General features: G+C 40.9%; 2 protein-coding genes across 2 annotated transcripts; both read right to left on the bottom strand.

The window, feature by feature from the left end:
- Nucleotides 1-734: 734 nt before the first annotated feature.
- On the bottom strand, nucleotides 735-19846 carry LOC110884738 (G-type lectin S-receptor-like serine/threonine-protein kinase At4g03230). Its single transcript, XM_022132451.2, has 8 exons — nucleotides 19333-19846; nucleotides 3242-4177; nucleotides 2480-2635; nucleotides 2154-2344; nucleotides 1868-2078; nucleotides 1535-1772; nucleotides 1290-1440; nucleotides 735-1210 (listed from the first exon to the last, which is right to left on the bottom strand). The coding sequence occupies exons 1-8, from the start codon at nucleotides 19682-19684 to the stop codon at nucleotides 899-901; spliced, it is 2547 nt and encodes an 848-aa protein (XP_021988143.1). The 5' UTR covers nucleotides 19685-19846; the 3' UTR covers nucleotides 735-898.
- Nucleotides 14615-18933, bottom strand: LOC118482863. The gene is made up of 2 exons (XM_035978498.1): nucleotides 15134-18933; nucleotides 14615-14900 (listed from the first exon to the last, which is right to left on the bottom strand). The coding sequence occupies exon 1, from the start codon at nucleotides 16323-16325 to the stop codon at nucleotides 15237-15239; it is 1089 nt and encodes a 362-aa protein (XP_035834391.1). The 5' UTR covers nucleotides 16326-18933; the 3' UTR covers nucleotides 14615-14900; nucleotides 15134-15236.
- Nucleotides 19847-20259: the final 413 nt, after the last annotated feature.

Below are 20259 nucleotides of genomic sequence, written 5' to 3'. Positions count from 1 at the left end.
TTTGTTGGCTACCTGGTCGGGGGTTAAGGGAACGGTTTGGTAAGGGTCTTGCCCTTGTTCAGCATTTAGAGGTCCTGCAAGGGATCTGGGTCAAATTTAGTAGGATCTCCTTCAATGCCCATAGGTATCGGATGGCGGGGATCCAAACTCTTTGACCCTCTCATAAGTTAACTACTATTAATACTATAACCCGGCTATTTAGGACTGTATCCCTGCTGACTCAGACTACTTAGTCGAGGGTAACGTCACCGCCAAAAGCGGGGCCTACCATAATTTGCATTAATAACTTAATTCATTATCTTCCAATAATCCAACCCTTTAGGATTGTATCCTTGCTGACTCAAACTACTGGGTTGAGGGTAACGTCGCCTTCAAAAGAGGGGCCTACTACAATAACTAAGATAATCTCTTAAACAAGTGCAAAAGTGCGAAAATAATCAAAGGTTATACTAATACACGAGTCGGATCCAAGTGATTTATCTTGTCTATCTGTTTTTATTTTTATTTTATTTTTCAGCATTTAGTTAGTTTTCATTTTCTTAGTTTAAAAATCTTTTCTAACATTTTGATTTGGTTAGACGTTGAGGATAAACCGGTACTAAAAGCTCTTGTGTCCTTGGACGACCTCGGTATCTTACCAACACTATACTACGTCCACGATGGGTGCACTTGCCCATATGTGTGTTTAGTGTTAGTAAATATCGTGTTTTATAAATTTAAAACTTGGCTAAAAGTGTAAAAAGAGCTTAAAATATACATAAAAAATATAACACACTTCACGCACATCAGATGTCATCTTACAAATACAACATATACATACTTATCAACTAAATATAATCAAAAAACTTATTTTGTAAAGGGAAGTATCCAAGAAACTATATTCGAAATAAATGCTTGGTTAGCGTCCGGCTACCGCTGTATTCGTCAACATGTTTGTAGTTTGCGTATCCGGTTTAGACAAACTAGAAGAAGAGGAAGTAGCATGGTCTCTACTTGGAATGACCACCGGTTCTTTTGGAGTTGGGAGGGTGGCCATATCACTTCCGAGCATCATAACCACATTTGTCATGGTAGGGCGATCGTCAGGGTTTCCTTGCACACACATGAGTCCGACACATATACACTTCAATACCTCACTTGAATTGCATGATTTCATCAGTGTTTGATCCAGCAACTCAAATGGTCTGTCTTCCATCCATAAGCTCCAGGCCTGAGATATATATTTGTAAACATATAACAAAAAATAAACGATGTAGCAAGAACTGTAAATTAGTTCTCAGAGAACTTACATGCCACAAAAGACTTATACGCTTTTGGGCTTGATAGAATCCAGTGTTTCTTTTCCCACTTAATATTTCAAGCAATACCACTCCGAAGCTAAAAACATCAGATTTAATAGAGAACACACCATCAAGTGCGTACTCAGGAGACATGTAACCACTGATCAGAAACACACAAAATATTGTTAGAAAACAAGTGATTGTTTCCGTAGATAACTTTGTCTCTTGTTCAAGAAAAGGGAGTACTAACTTACAAGGTTCCGACAACTCTGTTGGTGATATCTTCGATATCTTTTCCTTTAACTATCTTGGCCAAACCAAAATCCGATATTTTTGGATTCATATCCTCGTCTAGCAAAATGTTGCTTGTCTTCAAATCCCTATGAATAATCCTCAACCGAGAATCATGATGAAGATAATTAAGTCCTCTAGCAATTCCCATAATGATATCGAATCTCATTTCCCAGTTTAGTGATGCGCAAAGTGTTTGATCTTGCAAAAGATGATTAACATTTAAATTTTGTACAGTGTGCAACTGTGCACTCTATTTCTATAAATATAAGCATATGGATTCCAGATATACTAACCAAAAATAAATAGATCTAAACTTCTATTTGGCAAGTACTCATAAAGTAGCATTTTTTCTTCTCCCCTGATGCAATATCCCAATAGTCTAACAAGATTTCTGTGTTGAAGTTTAGCAATCAGTGTAACCTCATTTTTGAACTCTTGTAAGCCTTGTCCAGAGAGGCTCGACAACCTCTTCACTGCAATTTCGTCACCTCCAGGAAGCTTACCCTGATCACATATTGATAGTACTTTAGCTACTACCTCTGGTAGAAAAAAGATAACCTAAAAAAACTTATTTGTTACCTTGTAGACAGGCCCAAAACCACCTTGGCCAAGCCGATTCTCCTCTGCGAAGTCGTTGGTAGCATCTATTATGCTTTCCAGCTCAAAGTACGGCACATCGAGGCCTTCTCTGTCATCTTCTTTAGAGTGATCAAGATGAAGTAATTCATTGATACTATGAGACTGTGACTCTTTTTTATTTTGGTTATTGTCTGCACGAAAAATTGCAATGGGCAAGATTTGGGTTCACTTTGTAAGTTTGAAATGAGAGTTTATAGAGAGAACTTTGAATGGAAAAAGTCAAATGAATGGGAATGTTTATAACTGAAGTATTAATGAAGACTTACTTCTTCCATTCACCAATCGTTTATAAGTAATATAGCCAATGCCGCAAAATAGTGAAAGAACCAGAGCTGAACTTGCAATAGAAATTGCAAGGACTAGTTTCGAGGATGATGATTTTCTTTCAGTCTTAGGTTTCTCTGATGGTGTATTGATGCTAACTTTTAGGTACAAAAATGAGGAAAGTTGAGTTAATGCAGAACATAGATGTAACACTATAATAAACAATCCATGTATATCGAAGTTAGAGTTTGAAAGTGTTTTGATACTAAAGAATTGTAGGCTAGTGAGGAAACTTCACTAGTGTCTGGGATTGCACATTAAAATTGCGTATTGTGCCATACATCAATGAGTCTTTTTATAAGATGTTTGGGTTTTCTTATTCAGTCTGCTTACTTAATTATATAGGAGTGAAATAAGCTCTTTCATAAGTTTTTTTGGCAGCCGCCGAACGGGAGTATGTTTTTATTTTGTTCTTTACATGCCCATACTTTTTTTTCCAGGTACCAAATGGTCTTGGAATTTGCAATTAGAACTATTCAACCAACACTGCAAAGTCAATACCAACATTCATGTCATTAACTTCTGTGTTCTGTTGATGGAATGATTATGGCACATTTGGTTAGCCTCAATGGCTATTTGCACTCCTTCTGATTTTTTCAAAGTTGTTTATGTGCTTACTCAGCTACTTACCTCTACTTAGAACTTACAGAAGGAGTACATGCATCATGTAATCAGTGCAACAAGTTGAAGTCTGAAAAACGTACCATTTGAAGATTCAGAAATACGGAAGGAAATATTATGTGTACCCTCCCCGTTAAGATTATATGGTTCTGTATCCCAGAACCAGCAACCGCGTGTATTCACATGATTCCGGTTCCGTGTCCCTCCCTCGTTTATAAGAGAACCATAAGAATAAGCCAGGCAATAGCAGTTTTTGAGGCACTCTTTTATGCATGCTGATTCATTATCTGATTCAAAGAAGGGAACAGTTGTATCATCCATGCTAATCATAGTTCTGTTTATGAATGTTTCTTTAATACTTTTGTCACATATATTAGAAGTTCTCCTGCATCCTTTCGAATGATCATCAGGTGAAATAGGTTCAAACCCAGGCAGGCAACTACACAATGATGAGTCATTTTCCTTACACATCCCAAATTGCCCGCACACCCTATAAACGCTACAATCATCTTTTGGTTCCTCCCACTCCGAAACCCATTGGCGTTTTACATCTGACCAACTAAAATATTGTACCTTCCCTGTATAATTCATTACCAACCTTGAATTAAGGTCATATGAGGGAACAGTTTCGTAAGATATTGTACCATTTCGGAACTGATTATTGTTTTTTACTCTTTGTATGGTGGCCTTTGAAAGCAATTTGAATACGTTGGAGGAACTTTGGTTGTCGTCAAAGTTACTCGTTGACATCTTCCTACTTTTCCAAAGAAACGTTGCTGACCCGTTCAAAATAGAATACCGGGTTTCATCTGATTCTGGTTGAAACTCGAAGCTTCCAGGTGCTGGGTCGGTTACACTTTTCCATGATGTCAACTTTAAGTTTGTGTCCATTTTCATCCCAGGAAGAAACGTATCAGTTGGATGTTCAAAGCTTTGCCACAATGTACTTCCTGATGCAACATTCATTAATACTGCATTTCCAGTATCCAATAACTTTAGAACTGTTACAGGAGCTCCTTCTGCAGCAGTACCAAAATGTGGAAAGTCTTCAGTTAAGTTTTCCATCAAAAGTGATGGCGGAATATCATAAACTTAGTATCATATCGTGAACTGTTATTTGTTCTTGAGGATTGATGCTAGCTTTTGCGTAATCTAACGTGTAATATAATCAAGAGAAAAGAACTTGAAGAAAAGATATTATCCTTTTTTTCTGTTTTACTTTATACTATATGGCAAATTGGATTTTAATAAATCTAACTCTCCACTTATTGGCCAATGGTACACCATACCGGCAATATGTCAAATGGCATTTCTTACTTCCACCTTGTTGCCAGTGACTACCGAGAGTAACAGCCCTACTTTAAAATTCCATTTATGTTGTTTTAAAACAATTTACTGATTGAGACTGGGTTGTTTTTTGTTGGAGTGTGATCGCCCTAGCTTGGTTGTTGAGGACTCGATTGGATTTGGAGCAGAATCAAGTGTGGTATTTGGTTTCATGTTCATGATTCACGGTAACAAGTGTGTGCAGGAAACAAGAGATAACAAAATGGACAAATTGAATGGAATTCAGAAATGTCTTGGTGCCTGGCAAAGATTGCCGGCAAGTATCTTATATACATCATAGATGACGGTTATGTGGTGGTTAATTTGAGCGGGAACAACCGTCATTTAAACGGTGTCTAACCAACCTACATAACTCTTCGCTAATATTGTCACACATACATATAATCCTAAGTTAATTATCTTAACAATACATAACATATGACTATAATTAAGTTTACATATTAACATTGGTCACGAATGTTTAGATTATTGTTCACATAGTCGGTGTGGGTTGATTATTAAAATCTAATTTGTTGCTCACAGTATATTCAAAAAGAAAATTGTAGTTATATACCAGAACTATATCATGGTGGGAGGAAATATAATTGGGGAAACGGGTGAGTTTTTCTCTGTGAATGTGTATGCACCTAATAATCAGACGCATAGAAGACTGCTGACGCATAGAAGACTGCTGTGGGATAGATTATTGGAGCTGAGAAATTCTCACGAAGGAGTCTTTATCTTCCTTGGAGACTTCATTGAGGTACAACAACAGGTAGATAGAACACACTCAAAGTTTGATTGTGGTAATGCATTGGCATTTAACAATTTCATCAGACTTGCGGGATTGTCAGAGTTCAATATGGGAGGAGCCAGACATACTTGTATATCGGATGATGGAACCAAAACGAGTAAGTTGGATCGTATACTAGTGTGTGATAAGTTCATTGACAGGTGGCCAGAAGCAAGAGTGACGGCGCTTCCTAGAGAGAGGTCTGTATAAGAATGAAATTCTCTATATTGATAATGATAAAGTACATCAAGTTATATACAGGTTACATGAGCAATAAATTAGGAAAAGTCAATAACAAAATATTTACTACTCTTGACTATACATAAGTGTAGCAAGTAAATCAATCACATAACTACAGGAGGATATGTACGAGCAATAGTTGAGGTTTCCATATTATCTTTTATCCCCCCGCAAGCGAAACGTCGGCGGACAAACTCGAAGCAATTCCCGAAAGTGCTCAAACTGAGGTCGTGGTAAGCTTTTAGTAAAGATGTCCGCAAGTTGCAGCTTGGTAGGAACAAATTGAGTATGTAATCTGCCTGACATGACCAATTCACGAACAAAGTGATAATCCAAATATATGTGTTTTGCTCGTTTGTGAGAAACCGGATTTTGGCTCATGAATAAGGCACTTCGGTTGTCACACAAAAGAGTCGGACATGAGGGAGGTAGTGCATAAAGTTCCTTCAAAAGATGAGCAATCCAGACGATCTCAGCTGCGGCATTTGCCATGGCCCAATACTCCGACTCACAGCTAGATCGGGCCACAGTTGGTTGTTTCTTTGCGCTCCAAGACACCAAATTTCCACCTAGAAAGATGGAATAACCATACGTGGACCTCTGAGTCTCAATACATCTTGCCCAGTCCGCGTCCGAATACCCCAAAATAGATGAAGCCTTAGGACGACTAAACACGAGACCATGAGATATAGTACCCTTAACATACCTGAGAATGCGTTTAACCAATTGAAAGTTCTTTTCGGTTGGATCATGTAGATGTTGACATGCTTGGTTGACGGCATATGCTAAGTCGGGTCGAGTGATGGTTAGGTATTGAAGTGCACCGACAATGGATCGGTAAAAGGTTGGATTAGAGTATGGTGTACCGTTCGAAGTAAAGGAGTCCGAGGTGGATAAAGGAGTGGGAGAAGGTTTAGCATGACATACACCGGCTCGTGTGAGAATATCGTTGGCATATTTAGATTGAGTAAGAAACAAAGTGGAGTCGGATTGGACAACCTCAAGACCAAAGAAATAGTTCAAGGAGCCAAGGTCTTTGATGGCAAACTCGTTATAAAGGCGACTTATGAATGTAGACAGAAGGGATGGTTTGTTTCCCGTAAGAATTAAGTCGTCTACATAGACGAGTAGGTACATGAGAGATTCTCCTTGTCGAAAGACAAAGAGAGATGGATCGCTCGGCTGCAGGAGAAGCCGAAAGATAAGAGAAAAGAGCTTAGACATTGAAACCAAGCCCGGGGGGCTTGTTTGATACCGTAGAGAGCCTTATTAAGTTTGCAAACATAGGACGGAAATTTTGGGTCAATGAAGCCCGGTGGTTGCTCCATGTAGACGGTCTCAGAGAGAGACCCATTGAGGAAAGCGTTGGTCACATCGAGTTGGTGGAGAGACCAACTGTTAATGACGGTTAAGGAAAGGATGATGCGAATAGTCGAGGCCTTTACAACGGGGCTGAAAGTATGTGTGAAGTCAAGACCCGGAATTTGGGTAAAGCCTTGAGCCACGAGTCGGGCCTTGTGATGATCCAACGATCCATCAGAATGGTATTTAGTATGGTAGACCCATTTGGAGCCAACAACATTGGTGGATGGAGGACGTGGGACAAGGGACCACGTATTATTGCGACGAAGAGCTTGATGCTCGGAATCCATGGCTTCCATCCAATGAGCATGCTTGGATGCATTTTTAAATCCTTTTGGGTCAGTGGAAGTTAAGAGAGTTGTATGAAGCTTAGAGTGCAATGCTTGAGCAAGATAGGCGGTGTGTTTAGGATTTGGTTTAAAAGTACCGACCTTAGAACGTGTCACCATGGGGTGGGAGCTTGTTGTTTCGAGTTGAACAGCAGCAGCAGAGGCTGCGGTATCAGCGGCAGCAGTGGCAGCGGTAACAGCGGCAGCACTGGCTGCGGTATCGGCAGCAGCCGAGGCTGCAACTGGTGAGGGAGAAGCGGTGAAAGGCGATGGTGGGGTATCAAGTGAAGGGTACGGTGGGGGCGGTGAAGGAGGGTCAGATTTAGACGGTTCAGCAGTCGGTAGAGAGTGAGTAGGAGGGTTATTCTTGCATAGAGAGCAAGGTGAGACAGGTGAAGAGGCGTTCGGGATTGATGAGCTAGGTGATGTGGGTGATGGTTTGGTAGAAAGAATGGGTGAAGAGTCATGAAAAGTGGACATAAAAAGGGTAGCTAAATTGGCAGGAGAGGAGTTGTTGGTGTAAGGAAAAAAGGATTCGTCAAAGTGAGTACGTCGAGAGACGTACATGCGAGACGTTTGAGGATCAAAACACTTGTAGCCTTTGTATTGCGGAGCATAGCCCATGAATATACAGGGGAGACTACGAGGTGCGAGTTTATGTGGTGCATAGTCACGGAGGTACGGGTAGACCCAACATCCAAAAACTCGAAGATTGGTGTAAACGGGTTTAATGGAAAAGAGTATCTCAAAGGGGGACTTATCATTTAGAACCTTGGTAGGTAAACGATTTATGATATATAGGGCTGTACTAAACGCATCAACCCAATGAGAGGCGGGAACACGAGCGTGAAAGAGCATAGCTAAACCCGTTTCGACTATATGCCGATGTTTTCGTTCGGCTCGGCCGTTTTGTTGTGTCGTGTAAGGACAAGAAAAGCGATGAAACGTGCCATTTTCATCAAAAATCTTGCGTACATATTGGTTTAAAAACTCCGAGCCGCCATCACTTTGAAAGACTTTTATTTTTCATGAGAATTGGGTTTGAACAAGGCGCAAAAAAGATTGCAAAGTGGTGTAAAATTCTGTTTTTAATTTAAGTGGATATAACCATGAAAAACGTGAATAATCATCCACAAACACAACATAATACTTGTAGCCGTCTTTACTAGTGATGGGCGACGGTCCCCAAAGGTCACAATGAACGAGATCAAGAGGATGAGAAGCACGTTTGTCATTTAAAGTAAATGGTAATTTATGAGCTTTAGCAAGTTGACAAGGAGAGTAAACATTCGGTTTTGGCAAAATAGAAGTAAAAGACAAACAACCATGTTTCTTTAAAATAGAAATAACGTCATAGGCAACATGCCCTAAACGATTATGCCACAATTCAAATGAGGCTTTATTGGAAGAAACGGAAGCAATAAGAGCAAAGGATTTATCTCGAAGCACGTAAAGACCGTTCTCACACCGACCTTGAGCGAGAGGTTGGCTTGTTTTCCGGTCCTGAATAACAAAAAACGTGTCTGAGAAAAGAACATCAATGGGATAATCCTTAGTCAATTTGCTAATTGAAAGTAAATTTTTAGTGATAGAGGGGACTACTAGAACATCATTCAGGGACACATTTTTAGCAAGAGAAACATGTCCTTTATGAGTTATAGGGAGAGATTGTTCATTACCAAAAAAGACAAAAGATGAACCCGTGTAGGGTGAAGAAGAATGGAGTTTACCAGTGTTGTCGGTCATGTGTTCCTCCGCACCAGTATCCGCAGTCCAGTCGGGTCCTTCACTAGATACATGACATTGAGCATGGAAGGCACGAGCGAGACCCTCATCGCCAGAAGCGGCTGCCACAAAAGACGAGAGTTTGGGGCACTTATTGGCATAATGGCTGTTGGTTCGGCATAGTTGACAGTGAGGTGGTTTACGCGACCCGGTGGAGGACCCGGGGGTGTGGTTGTTTGGACGAGTAGAAGCACCGAAAACATGACGGGATCGGTTAGAGGTAGTGCCACGACAACGAGAGTGCTGATGTTGGGCAGCAAAGGCGACGGGAATAGGGGTGGGCGGATGCAAAGTATTTAGAAATTGCTCCTGGCTTTCAGCTTTGGTAAGAAGATCTCGGAATGAGAGAGGATCCCGATTGGTACGGATAGCAGTAGACCAACTCTCAAACGTAGGACCGAGACCACACAAAAACCAGTGGGTCTTATCCGTGTCACTGACCGGATAACCGATGGCCGAGAGCTGGTCACAAACAACTTTAAATTCCCGGCCAAACTCGGCGACAGTAGAAGAACCACGGGTTAATTGACGGAGATTATCACGTAATAGATGCATTCGCTCCAAAGAAGCTTTGCTGTAGGCTGCCTCAAGGGCAGTCCAGATCTGACGAGATGTGGAAAGGCCTAAAATCTCGGCGACAGCTTCTTCAATTAGAGAAGAATTTAGGATTAGGACAGCTTGTTGGTCACCAAGAAGCCACTCGGCATAAGCCGGATTAGGCTGTTCTTTGGATTCGGAGGTATAGGTTTTTGGTGGTTGAGAGATAGAGCCATCAACATAACCTAAAAGGCGCTGATTGGCCAGGAGAGGGGTGATTTGGTTGTGCCAAATAAGATAATTAGTGGAGGAGTGTTAGATTGTGATCATATGCAGGATGGTGGCCATGGGAAGAGAAGTTTTAGAAGAGGTGGAGGAGGAGGAGGAGGAGCAGGGGTCGACATGGAGAAGAAGAGGGAAGGGTGGAATGGATCAACTAGGCTGATACCATATAAGAATGAAATTCTCTATATTGATAATGATAAAGTACAACAAGTTATATACAGGTTACATGAGCAATAAATTAGGAAAAGTCAATAACAAAATATTTACTACTCTTGACTATACATAAGTGTAGCAACTAAATCAATCACATAACTACAGGAGGACATGTACGAGCAATAGTTGAGGTTTCCATATTATCTTTTAGTCTGACCATCGACCAATCCTGCTAATGGTTGTAAGTGATACAGATGGACCAATTCCCTTTCGTTTCTTTAATAGTTGGCTGGAAGAAAATAGTCTAGATGAAGTGGTGAAAAAGGCATGTGGCTCGGTAGTAACGGCAAGGACAAGAGGAGTACTGGTGGCTGAGAAGTTAAAAATATTAAAGGAAAATATAAAGGAATGGAGGGTTGGACTAAATAAAGAAAAAACAAAGGTTGTGGATGAAGCAAGAATGTGGTGCTAAAACTGGAGTTGATGGCAGAATCAAGGGTGTTGAATGTAGATGAAAGAAAACAAAGGATAGAAGTGTTAGGTAAGATCCTTCAGTGGGAGGCGGCAAAAGAAAAAGACCTGTACCAAAAGTCAAGGGTCAAGTGGATTGAGTATGGCGATGAAAACTCTACGTTATTCCATAAAATAGTAAATAGTCACATTACAAGGAATAGAGTGAATGGTCTCATGGTAGATGGCAATTGGTGTTGGTTACAGGCCCCAAACTCTACACACTCACAACTCACGTAAGTATGTAGTATATGTGAAGGAAAAACTGCAGAGGATTTGCAAACTGTTGTTTCGGTAAAAATGAAAGGGGTTGCTCTATTTTATTAAACACAAGTCCAATATATAGCCATACAATGATGTGCACGTGCAAAACAAAAAGGAATAAACTACTAATATTCTATCCTAAAGACTAGGTACACGTAAATAACTAGCTAACGTCCATATCCACAATTCTCGGTCAAACTTGACTATTTCACATTAATGTGCAGCTAATAAAGAATGTGACTAATCCCTTTATTCCAGCTCCCACGTTCTTGATTGTTAGCTTGACCCGACCCGTAAACGAACCTGATAACGCACCGACCCGTGACCCGTATACAAACCCGAATAATCCAACAATTGGGTCACCGAACCTGGATTGGTAAAGGACCACTTCAGAAACTTTTTCCACAACAAGTTTAAAGAACCGTTGGAGAAAAAATGCAGTATGGGATTGCAAAGGGATAAGGCGCCGGGGCCTGATGGCATGTCTTTTGCATTAATACGCGAATACTGGGGCACAGTAGAATCTGACTTTGTCTATCTGATGAATGAATTTCATACTCATGGAGCGGTGTATAAGGGGAGTCGTGCGTCGTTCATATCCCTCATTCCAAAAGTAATGGACCCAACAAGCCCGGCTGAATTTCTCCCAATTTCACTTATTAGTGCAGTTCAAAAGATTATCAAAAGTCCTGGTCAACAGAGACTCGTGGGGGTATTTGACAATATTATCATTGACTCTCAAATTGCATTTTTGTGTGGAAGGAATATTGTGGATGGTCCTATGATATTAAACGAGATATATGCTTGGGCAAAAAAGTCTAAAAAGTCGACCATGTTCTTTAAAGTCGATTTCGACAAAGCATATGACAGCGTTAATTGGAAGTTTCTGGTGTCGGTTATGAAGAACATGGGATTCCCAAGTAAATGGAGGTGTTGGATTATGGGGATTTTGTATGCGGGTTCGGCATCAGTTCTAGTGAATGGTGTAATTCTGAATGATTCGATGTTTATTATTGATAATGAAAAGGTATATAAATACAAGTTACAAAAGGATAAAGATGGAAAAAAGATCTCCTAAACTAATGGAGATATATACAAGATAAAATACAATAATACAAATATATTCTAGATATATCATGTTATTATATGTTCCGCTAATAGACCCCCGTAGTCGAAGCAGTAGCCGGCCGAATGCAAAGACTGGATTTGAAGCGAGTGAAGAGATGTCGAGGGAGGCCTTTAGTGAAGATGTCTGCATACTGATACTCTGTCGGAAGATGTAAAACCCGAACGACACCAATGCGAACTTTCTCACGAACAAAATGAATATCAATTTCAACATGCTTGGTGCGCTGATGTTGGACCGGGTTTTGAGACAGGTACATGGCTGAGATATTATCACAGTAAATAACAGATGCCTGTCTGACGGGAACATGCAATTCTAATAGAAGGTTGCGTATCCAAGTTAACTCAGCAGTTGTATTTGCAACGCCCCTATATTCAGCTTCGACACTCGATCTAGAAATAGTAGCTTGATGTTTAGATGACCAAGAAACCAAATTGTCCCCAATAAAGACACAATAATCCGATGTCGAGCGTCGGGAATCCGGGCAACCCCCCAGTCAGCATCTAAGTAAGCAGTGAGTTGAACTGACTTAGAGGAGGACAAATGTAAACCATGATCAATAGTTCCTTTTAAGTACCGTAGAATGCGTTTCAGGAAATTAAAATGTGGTCACGAGGTGCATGCATAAAAAGGCAAACCTGCTGAACAACATAGGAAATATCTGGTCTGGTAAAGGTGAGATATTGTAGAGCTCCAGCCAGACTGCGATAAAGTGTACCATCTGGTAATAAATTTCCTGTAGACGCGCTGAGCTTAGAGTTAGTGTTAGTAGGAGTATGACATGGCTTGCAATTTTCCATTTTGGCACGTGCTAGTATGTCCTTGACATAAGAGCGCTTAGTGAGAAACAAACCAGCTTGTGTATGTTGGACCTCAACGCCCAAAAAATGATGTAATTTGCCAAGGTCAGTCATAGAAAATTCTCGAGACATAGCACTAATAAAATATTGCAAAAGTTTATCATTAGAAGCTGTGAGAACTATGTCATCAATGAACGTATAATAACAAATACGCCATGTCTGTGCCATGTTTATAAACAAACAACGACCTGTCTGAAGTGGAGGTTTTAAATCCACATCGTAAAATATACGTGGAAAAATGATGATACCATGCTCGTGGTGCCTGCTTAAGACCATACAAAGACTTTTTCAACCGACACACATACTTCGGATTTTTCGCATTAACAAATCCAGGCGGTTGAAACATATAAACAATTTCATTAAGCTCCCATGTAAAAACGCATTTTTAACGTCTAACTGGTGAATTGGCCAAGACCTGGACAGAGCTAAGCTAAGGACTGTGCGGATGGTGGTTGGTTTAACCAGAGGGCTAAACGTCTCATCACAATCAACGCCCACCCGTTGTGATTTCCCATTAACGACCAAACAGGCTTTGTACCATTCAAGTGTCCCGTTAGCATGAAATTTGTGCCGAAAAAGCCACATGCAATTAATTATATGAGCATCAGGTGGATGAGGCACAAGATCCCACGTGCTATTATCTAGTAAAGCATTGTATTCAGAAAGCATGGCATTGTACCAGTTTGGATCGGATTGTGCATCACGGTGAGATTTGGGTAATGGGGAGATGGATTGAGTGTAAAGGTTATACGGAACCTTAGGTTTAGAGGTGCCATCATGCGATCGTGTAGTCATGGGATGCTGAGATTGATGGGTTGGAGGCTGCTGATGGACAGCAGAAGTAGGTAGAACAGAATGTTGTGTTCGACGGGAGTACGTGTAGGTGTACGGTGTCTGCGTTGGGTGAGCAGCAGTTGAAGTTGCTGCTAGTTGAATAGCTACGGAAGGGCCATGGGCCAGTGTAGAGTGGCCCGTAGAGGCTGGTATGTGGGCTGAAGCAGACGGTGATTGGGTTTGGGCTGAATCAGCTGGTATGTGGGCTGAAGCAGACGATGATTGAGTTGAAGTTGCTGAAGCTGTACCGGGGTGCGGAAGCGGGTACAGGAGATGGAGTTGTCGGTTGTGTGAAAATTATAAGAGATGGGTCAGAGTCAAGAAAGGTATAAGATGCCGGCGTAGGCGTAAAAGATTGTGAGAATGGGAAAGCAATCTCATTAAAAGTAACATGTCTAGACAAAATAACTTTACCCGAGGATAAGTCTAGACAATGGTACCCGTGGTGATCCGCTGGATACCTGAGAAACACACATGGAGTTGACCGAGGTGCAAGTTTATGCGGTCGTGTGTGTTCGATTGGTTTGGGTAACATGTGCACCCGAACACCTGAAGGTGTTCGTAGTCCGGTTTTTTAAGATAAAGAGCAGCGGTCGGTGTTCGAAAACCAATGGTTTTGGACGGAAGAATATTGTGGAGATAAACGGATGTGTGTAGGGCTTCCACCCAATAGTGAGGTGGTAGGGAGGCATGAGTGAGAAGAGATAGCATGAGTTCATTGAGGCGTCGAATCATGCGTTCGGCCATCCCATTTTGTTAAGATGTATGAGGGCAAGAAAATCTAAATTAAAACCCGTGTGTTAATGCAAAATTTTTAAATTGGGTGTTATCAAATTCACCCCCATGTCACATTGGAAGGTTTAATTTTGTGATGAAATTGAGTCGAAATAAAACTGTGAAATTGAGTTAGTTTCGAGTATGTTTCGGATTTGTATTTAAGGGGATACACCACGTAAAATGAGTGTAATCATCAATCACAACTAAATAATACTTATAACCATTTCCGCTTAACACCGGTGAAGTCCACAAATCACAATGAATAATATCAAATGGACATAAAGTGCAACATGTAGATAAATGAAAATGTAACCGTTTATGCTTAGCAATTTGGCACGAATTACAAAAAGACGACCGACTAAGTTTATGACAAGGAATAAATTTATTAGAACTTAAAAAATCTAGAACATGATGTCCTGGATGTCATAGACGATTGTGCCAAAAATCAGGAGCAGTGGTGGAAACAAAAGCAGATGCATCAGGTGTTGTTGTGGTAGCAGTGAGCGGGTATAGGTTGCTGGAGCTATTATGTCGACTCAAAATCACCCCACTCGGATAATCCTTCACGGAGAAACCAAACGGATTAAAATCAACAGACACCCAATTATCACGAGTAAATTTTCGAACAGAAATAAGGTTTTTGATAATATTTGGTGTGTGTAAGATGTCTTTAAGTTGGATAGGTTTCGAGGAAGAGGGAAGAGTGGAGTGACCCGATCCAACGACTGGTACTCGATGACCATTACCAACTAAAACATGCTTAATAGAATTTTTACACGGAGAGGAAATCATACCTGCGTCCGAAGTGAGATGGTTTGAGGCGCCAGTGTCCATAACCCACTCTTGTGCTTCAGCAAGTTCACTGGGTTTAAGCGGATTAACATCCGTGAGGTGAGCCTATGCAAAAGGTTGGGCTTGTTGGTGATTGGGCCTAGGTGTCGGCTGCCAAGGTGCAACCCACCCAGGTTGGGTGGGATACTGGCATGGCGGAGGTGGTGCCCAGTATGGGCTGGCCCAATAGGGAGGCATCGGGTACTGATTCTGGGCTGAGTAAGCTGTTTGGGCCGAGTAAGTTGGCTGCTGGGACTGAGCCCAGTTACCACGCTGATTAGTGCCCCTTTTCTGTCCGCGATTGGGCTGCGATGAAGCCGCAGTGGGCTGCTGTTGGGCCTGGTAATGATTCTGCCCATGCCCAGATGAGTGTTGGGTTGGGTCGCCACGACCAGCACCATTCCTTCTGTTTCCCGAGGATCGATTTGGACCATCGCGGCGAGCGTTATTGTCCCGGCGTGGAGGCGGCATTGAAGAAGTTACAGCAGCCAACGCCTCAGATGGTGTCAATTGGGTAACTTCACGAGCAGCGTGTCGTTCGAGTTCTGAATGGAGCATGTTGCAGGCTTCCTCCCAAGTGGGTAAAGATTGGTTAATAATGGAACCGATAGTATCGAATTCCATAGGTAACCCACGCACAAGTTGCAAAACTAGAGTCTGTTCGTTGATGGGATTACCTACGTCAGTTAACTGTGCTGCAAGATCCCGGAGTGTCTGACAATAGGCTTCCAAAGAGGGCATGGCACTGAGCTTGAGATTAATAAATTTTTGTTGAAGGGCAGCACATCTTGGGCCTTTGTTGTTGAGAAATATGGCTTTGACACGATCCCAAGCTTCTAGGGCAGTTGACTCGGCTTCAAGAACACGCAGGAGATAGTCTTTAGACAAGGTACCATAAATCCACTGAAGAACGATAGCATCAATCTTCATCCATTGGTCATACGTGGGGTCTTCTTTAGGAGGAGGCTTCTCAGTGATGTGATCCAAAACCTCGTACCCGCGTGCATGAAGTTGAAATAGCTTCACCCATGCAGAATACGTGACCTTAGATCCATCAAAGACTCGGACCTTCTTCTGAATATCTGTGACCGTGTAGACGGGGTGAAGAGGCTGTGCTTGCGATTTCGTGGATGAATCAGTAGTTTTATCACCCATGCTGAGATTTTGACAGGTCAGGATCGAAGGAAAACGGCCGGCAAACAAGATGGATCGAAACCCAAGAGATGGGATCGAAACCCGTAGGAAGTTGTCGACTGGCTAGGGTACAGAGCGGATGCGCTCTGATACCATGTAATTCTGAATGATTCGATGTTTATTATTGATAATGAAAAGGTATATAAATACAAGTTACAAAAGGATAAAGATGGAAACAAGATCTCCTAAACTAATGGAGATATATACAAGATAAAAAACAATAATACAAATATATTCTAGATATATTATGTTATTATATGTTCCGCTAATAAATGGTTCTCCAACCATAGAATTCCAGGTACAGTGTGGTCTCAGGCAAGGGGACCCTTTGTCCCGTTTCCTTTTCGTAATCGCGATTGAAGCACTACATAATATGATGGATAAGGCTTTGGCGACTGGAATTTTTCAAGGAGTGAAGCTTCCCGGTGACGGACTAGTAGTATCACATTTATTCTAAGCTGATGACGTAGTATTTGTTGGTGAAGGAAATCTGCACAATATCCGAAACCTTAATCGTATTATTCATTGTTTTCATCTTCTTTCAGGTCTTAAAGTGAGCCTTTCCAAGAGCAAGGTATTCGGGATCGGCATTTTGAATCATGAAGTGGAGGAGGCAGCCAAATCACTCGGTTGCAAGGCTGGAATGTTTCCATTCCCTATATGGGATTGTTGGTGGGTGCAAATCTAAATAGGATTGAGAATTGGAAAGCAGTAATCTACCGGTTCAACTCAAGACTATCTAGATGGAAGGCTAAGTGTGTCATTCGCTGGAAGAGTAACTTTGGTGAAGGCAGTGCTCGGCAGTCTTCCCACATATTTTATGTGATTATATAAAGTACCGGTTAAGGTTTTCAAGACGCTAGAAGGAATCCGGAGGAACTTTTTATGGGGAGGCACGGGTAATACGAAGAAAATTAAATGGGTCGGCGGATTAAAAGATGCAAACTTGGCACTTTTATTATAGTGGTGGTGGAGGTTGCGAAGTGAACCGGAACAACTATGGGCCCGGGAAGTTTTAGCTATTCATGGTAAAGGCTGGAAATGTGAACTTGTTCCAGTTAACAAATCACAAATCAATCACTGGTGTGTGGAAAAATGTAGTGTCAATATGGAAAGAGTTTGCAAAAATTAATATTGAAGCTGAGGGCAAGTTGTTGAGCGATGTTGGGTGTGGAAGCATAACCAGATTTTGGGAGGATCGTTGGCTCTGTAATGAACCATTATGTAAAAGGTACCCGGATCTCTACAATATGGCAAAACATAAAGGTGCAAAAGTTGAAGATAACTATAAAAGATTTGGAGATTCATTGGTTTGGGATTAGGAATGGATAACGAAACCACAAACTTTGGAAGCTGGGGTGAATTTAATACAAGTTTTGGATAGCCTAAAACAGTTCAAAATCAAGCCACAAGGGGACTGTTGGGGTTGGAAGTCTGAGAAGGATACGGTATTTACAGTCAAAAGGGTGAGGGAAGAGTTAAGAAGTGCAAACAACGAAGTAGTTAATGGAGAGAAATTACGCTGGTGTAACTGGGCAACCCCAAAAATTAACATCTCCGTATGGAGGGCTTCGAATAGAAAAATCCCAACGGTCGTCGAGCTAGCAAAAAGGGGTGTTCAGGTATCTAGTACCTTATGCCCACAATGTGGATATCTAGAAGAGACGGTTGATCATGCATTGGTCAGTTGTCTAATGGCGGGTCCTTATGGTGGATGTTAGGCTGCTGGCTTAAAGTCCCATCTTTGTCGACTTGTTCGACAGTAGAAGACCTGCTGAAAGAAGTATAGGAGCAGAAGGTGTCAAAAGAAACAAAGGAAAGCTATACTTTGTGTGGTTATGATGGGGCTTTGGAAAATCTGGAACTGCAGAAACAACAAGGTATTCAGGGTAACAAATATGCCAAATGCAAAGATGGCGGAGGAAATAAAAGAGACTACACACACTACTGTAGATTAGTTGCAGAGCCAAAATAAAGAATGTATCTTTAGAATATTGGTTAGCTTTTAATGCAAATTTGTTTGAGATGTAAAAGTGGGCCTGTTGTAATTTTCCTCTAGCAACTTGCTAGAGGTTTTGGCTCTTGTGATAATATTGTTCTCTTGGTTGTTCTAAAAAAAATAAAAAATTAAGTTATACTTTCTGAGAAGACGAAATGATGAGGAAAGTAGTACATGGCATTATTTAATGATCTGGGCCACCTACATTATTGCATTAATAAATAAACTTTTTAATACAACACAAAAACCATCGTACATTATGAGCTCAGATTAATTACCAATGGGGTAGTGGTCTATTAGCAAAGGTAAAGCCTTTAAAACACCTAGGTTGGGAAGGGGAAGGTCTTGGGTTCAAGTCCCATAGACGACAGGGGATTAAAGAAATTAGCCGTTCAAAAAAAAAAAAAAAAAAAAAAACATTATGAGCTCAGAGTACAGTCTGGTCTTACAATTTATGGAAGTTTTACAGGTTCTAACTTAACTCATAAAATCAGCATGTATATTAGATTATCTAAAAAACTAGGGACAGGCAATGCATAGTGGGAGGTTATACAACGCCATATTAGGCTATAACGCCCCATGCCACCCTGGAACAACCCCCCCCCCCCCCCCAATAACGCCCGTGGCCGTGATATATATAACAGCGTCAACTTTGGTTTCTCTCTCTCTCACACATATATACACATACATATATATATATACACGTGTATATATATATATATATATATATATATATGTATAATTGAAGGGGTATAACCCCACTACACACTCAATTAAGCTCCCTTTCTTACACATTTTGTCACTTGTCACATAACCCCCTTATAAGGCCTCAACACTACACATGGACTTAAAGGAATTGATGATACAAGGACAGACTTATAAATATAATGGAGTTAATCTAGATGTGATATATCAATAAGCTATAGTTTACATCAAATTTAAGAAGATAATTAAGTTGGGCCATGTTACCTATGGGTGTTGAGAAGTAATCAGCTGAATTTTTATCTTTCACCACAAATTTACCATTTTCTGCAACAGTAAGAACTCCGGTGGAATCTAGCAGCGGTTTCACACGATTAGCAACCCACACAACGGTCTTTGGGTCCATTGTATACCATATCCCCACATATCGTCTTACTTCACCAGGTGAAAAGAAGCCCATTTGAAACTTCTTCCCCGGAGATTCTAAATAACTGAGACCGTCATCATTGATGAATTCACCGGTTGTGATATTGTCCTTAGCTGAACAAGAGTAGCAATAACAAAAAACCAGACATGTACACAAACAGATGATATGGCTGTTGGTCGTTGATGATATCATGGTACTTTCTACTACAAGCTCAAACTATTTGGTCGACAAAGATTGGGGAGTGAGGATGATAAGTGGTGTACATGAAAGTCGTCTCATTATTTGTCGTCAACTTCCACTAGGATGTGGATGTCTTTCCTCTGTTTTAGTTAAGGTTGCTTTTTAATTCACTATAAAAAGAATGATAGCAGGCCCCGATATACTTTAATTCTTATCATAAAATCTTTTACAAGAGGTAGCTAGAGCCCGACTAGGCTTGAGCTCGGCTCGTTATGTTTTTATGAAGCTCGAGCTAGAGCTCGGCTCGGTTCGAGCCTACTTCTCTGAGCTCGAGCTCGGCTCGCGAGTAAAACCCAAAGCTCGAGTTATTTCGATAACAACCTCAAATGAGCTAGAAGCTCGGCTCGAGCTCGTTTCAACAACGATTAAGCGAGCCAAAGCTCGGCTTGAACTCGGCTCATCAATGTTATCATCATCATATATATATATATATATATATATATATATAGATATATATATATATATATAGGGAAAGGATCTATAGAAAACTTATTTGTAGTAAGAAAACCTAGTAAACTTTATGATAA

This window comes from Helianthus annuus, chromosome 10, assembly GCF_002127325.2.
Source record: "Helianthus annuus cultivar XRQ/B chromosome 10, HanXRQr2.0-SUNRISE, whole genome shotgun sequence".
NCBI lineage: Eukaryota > Viridiplantae > Streptophyta > Magnoliopsida > Asterales > Asteraceae > Helianthus > Helianthus annuus.
The sequence above is the reverse complement of the archived record's forward strand: the minus strand, read 5'-3'. Positions and strand labels throughout refer to the sequence as shown.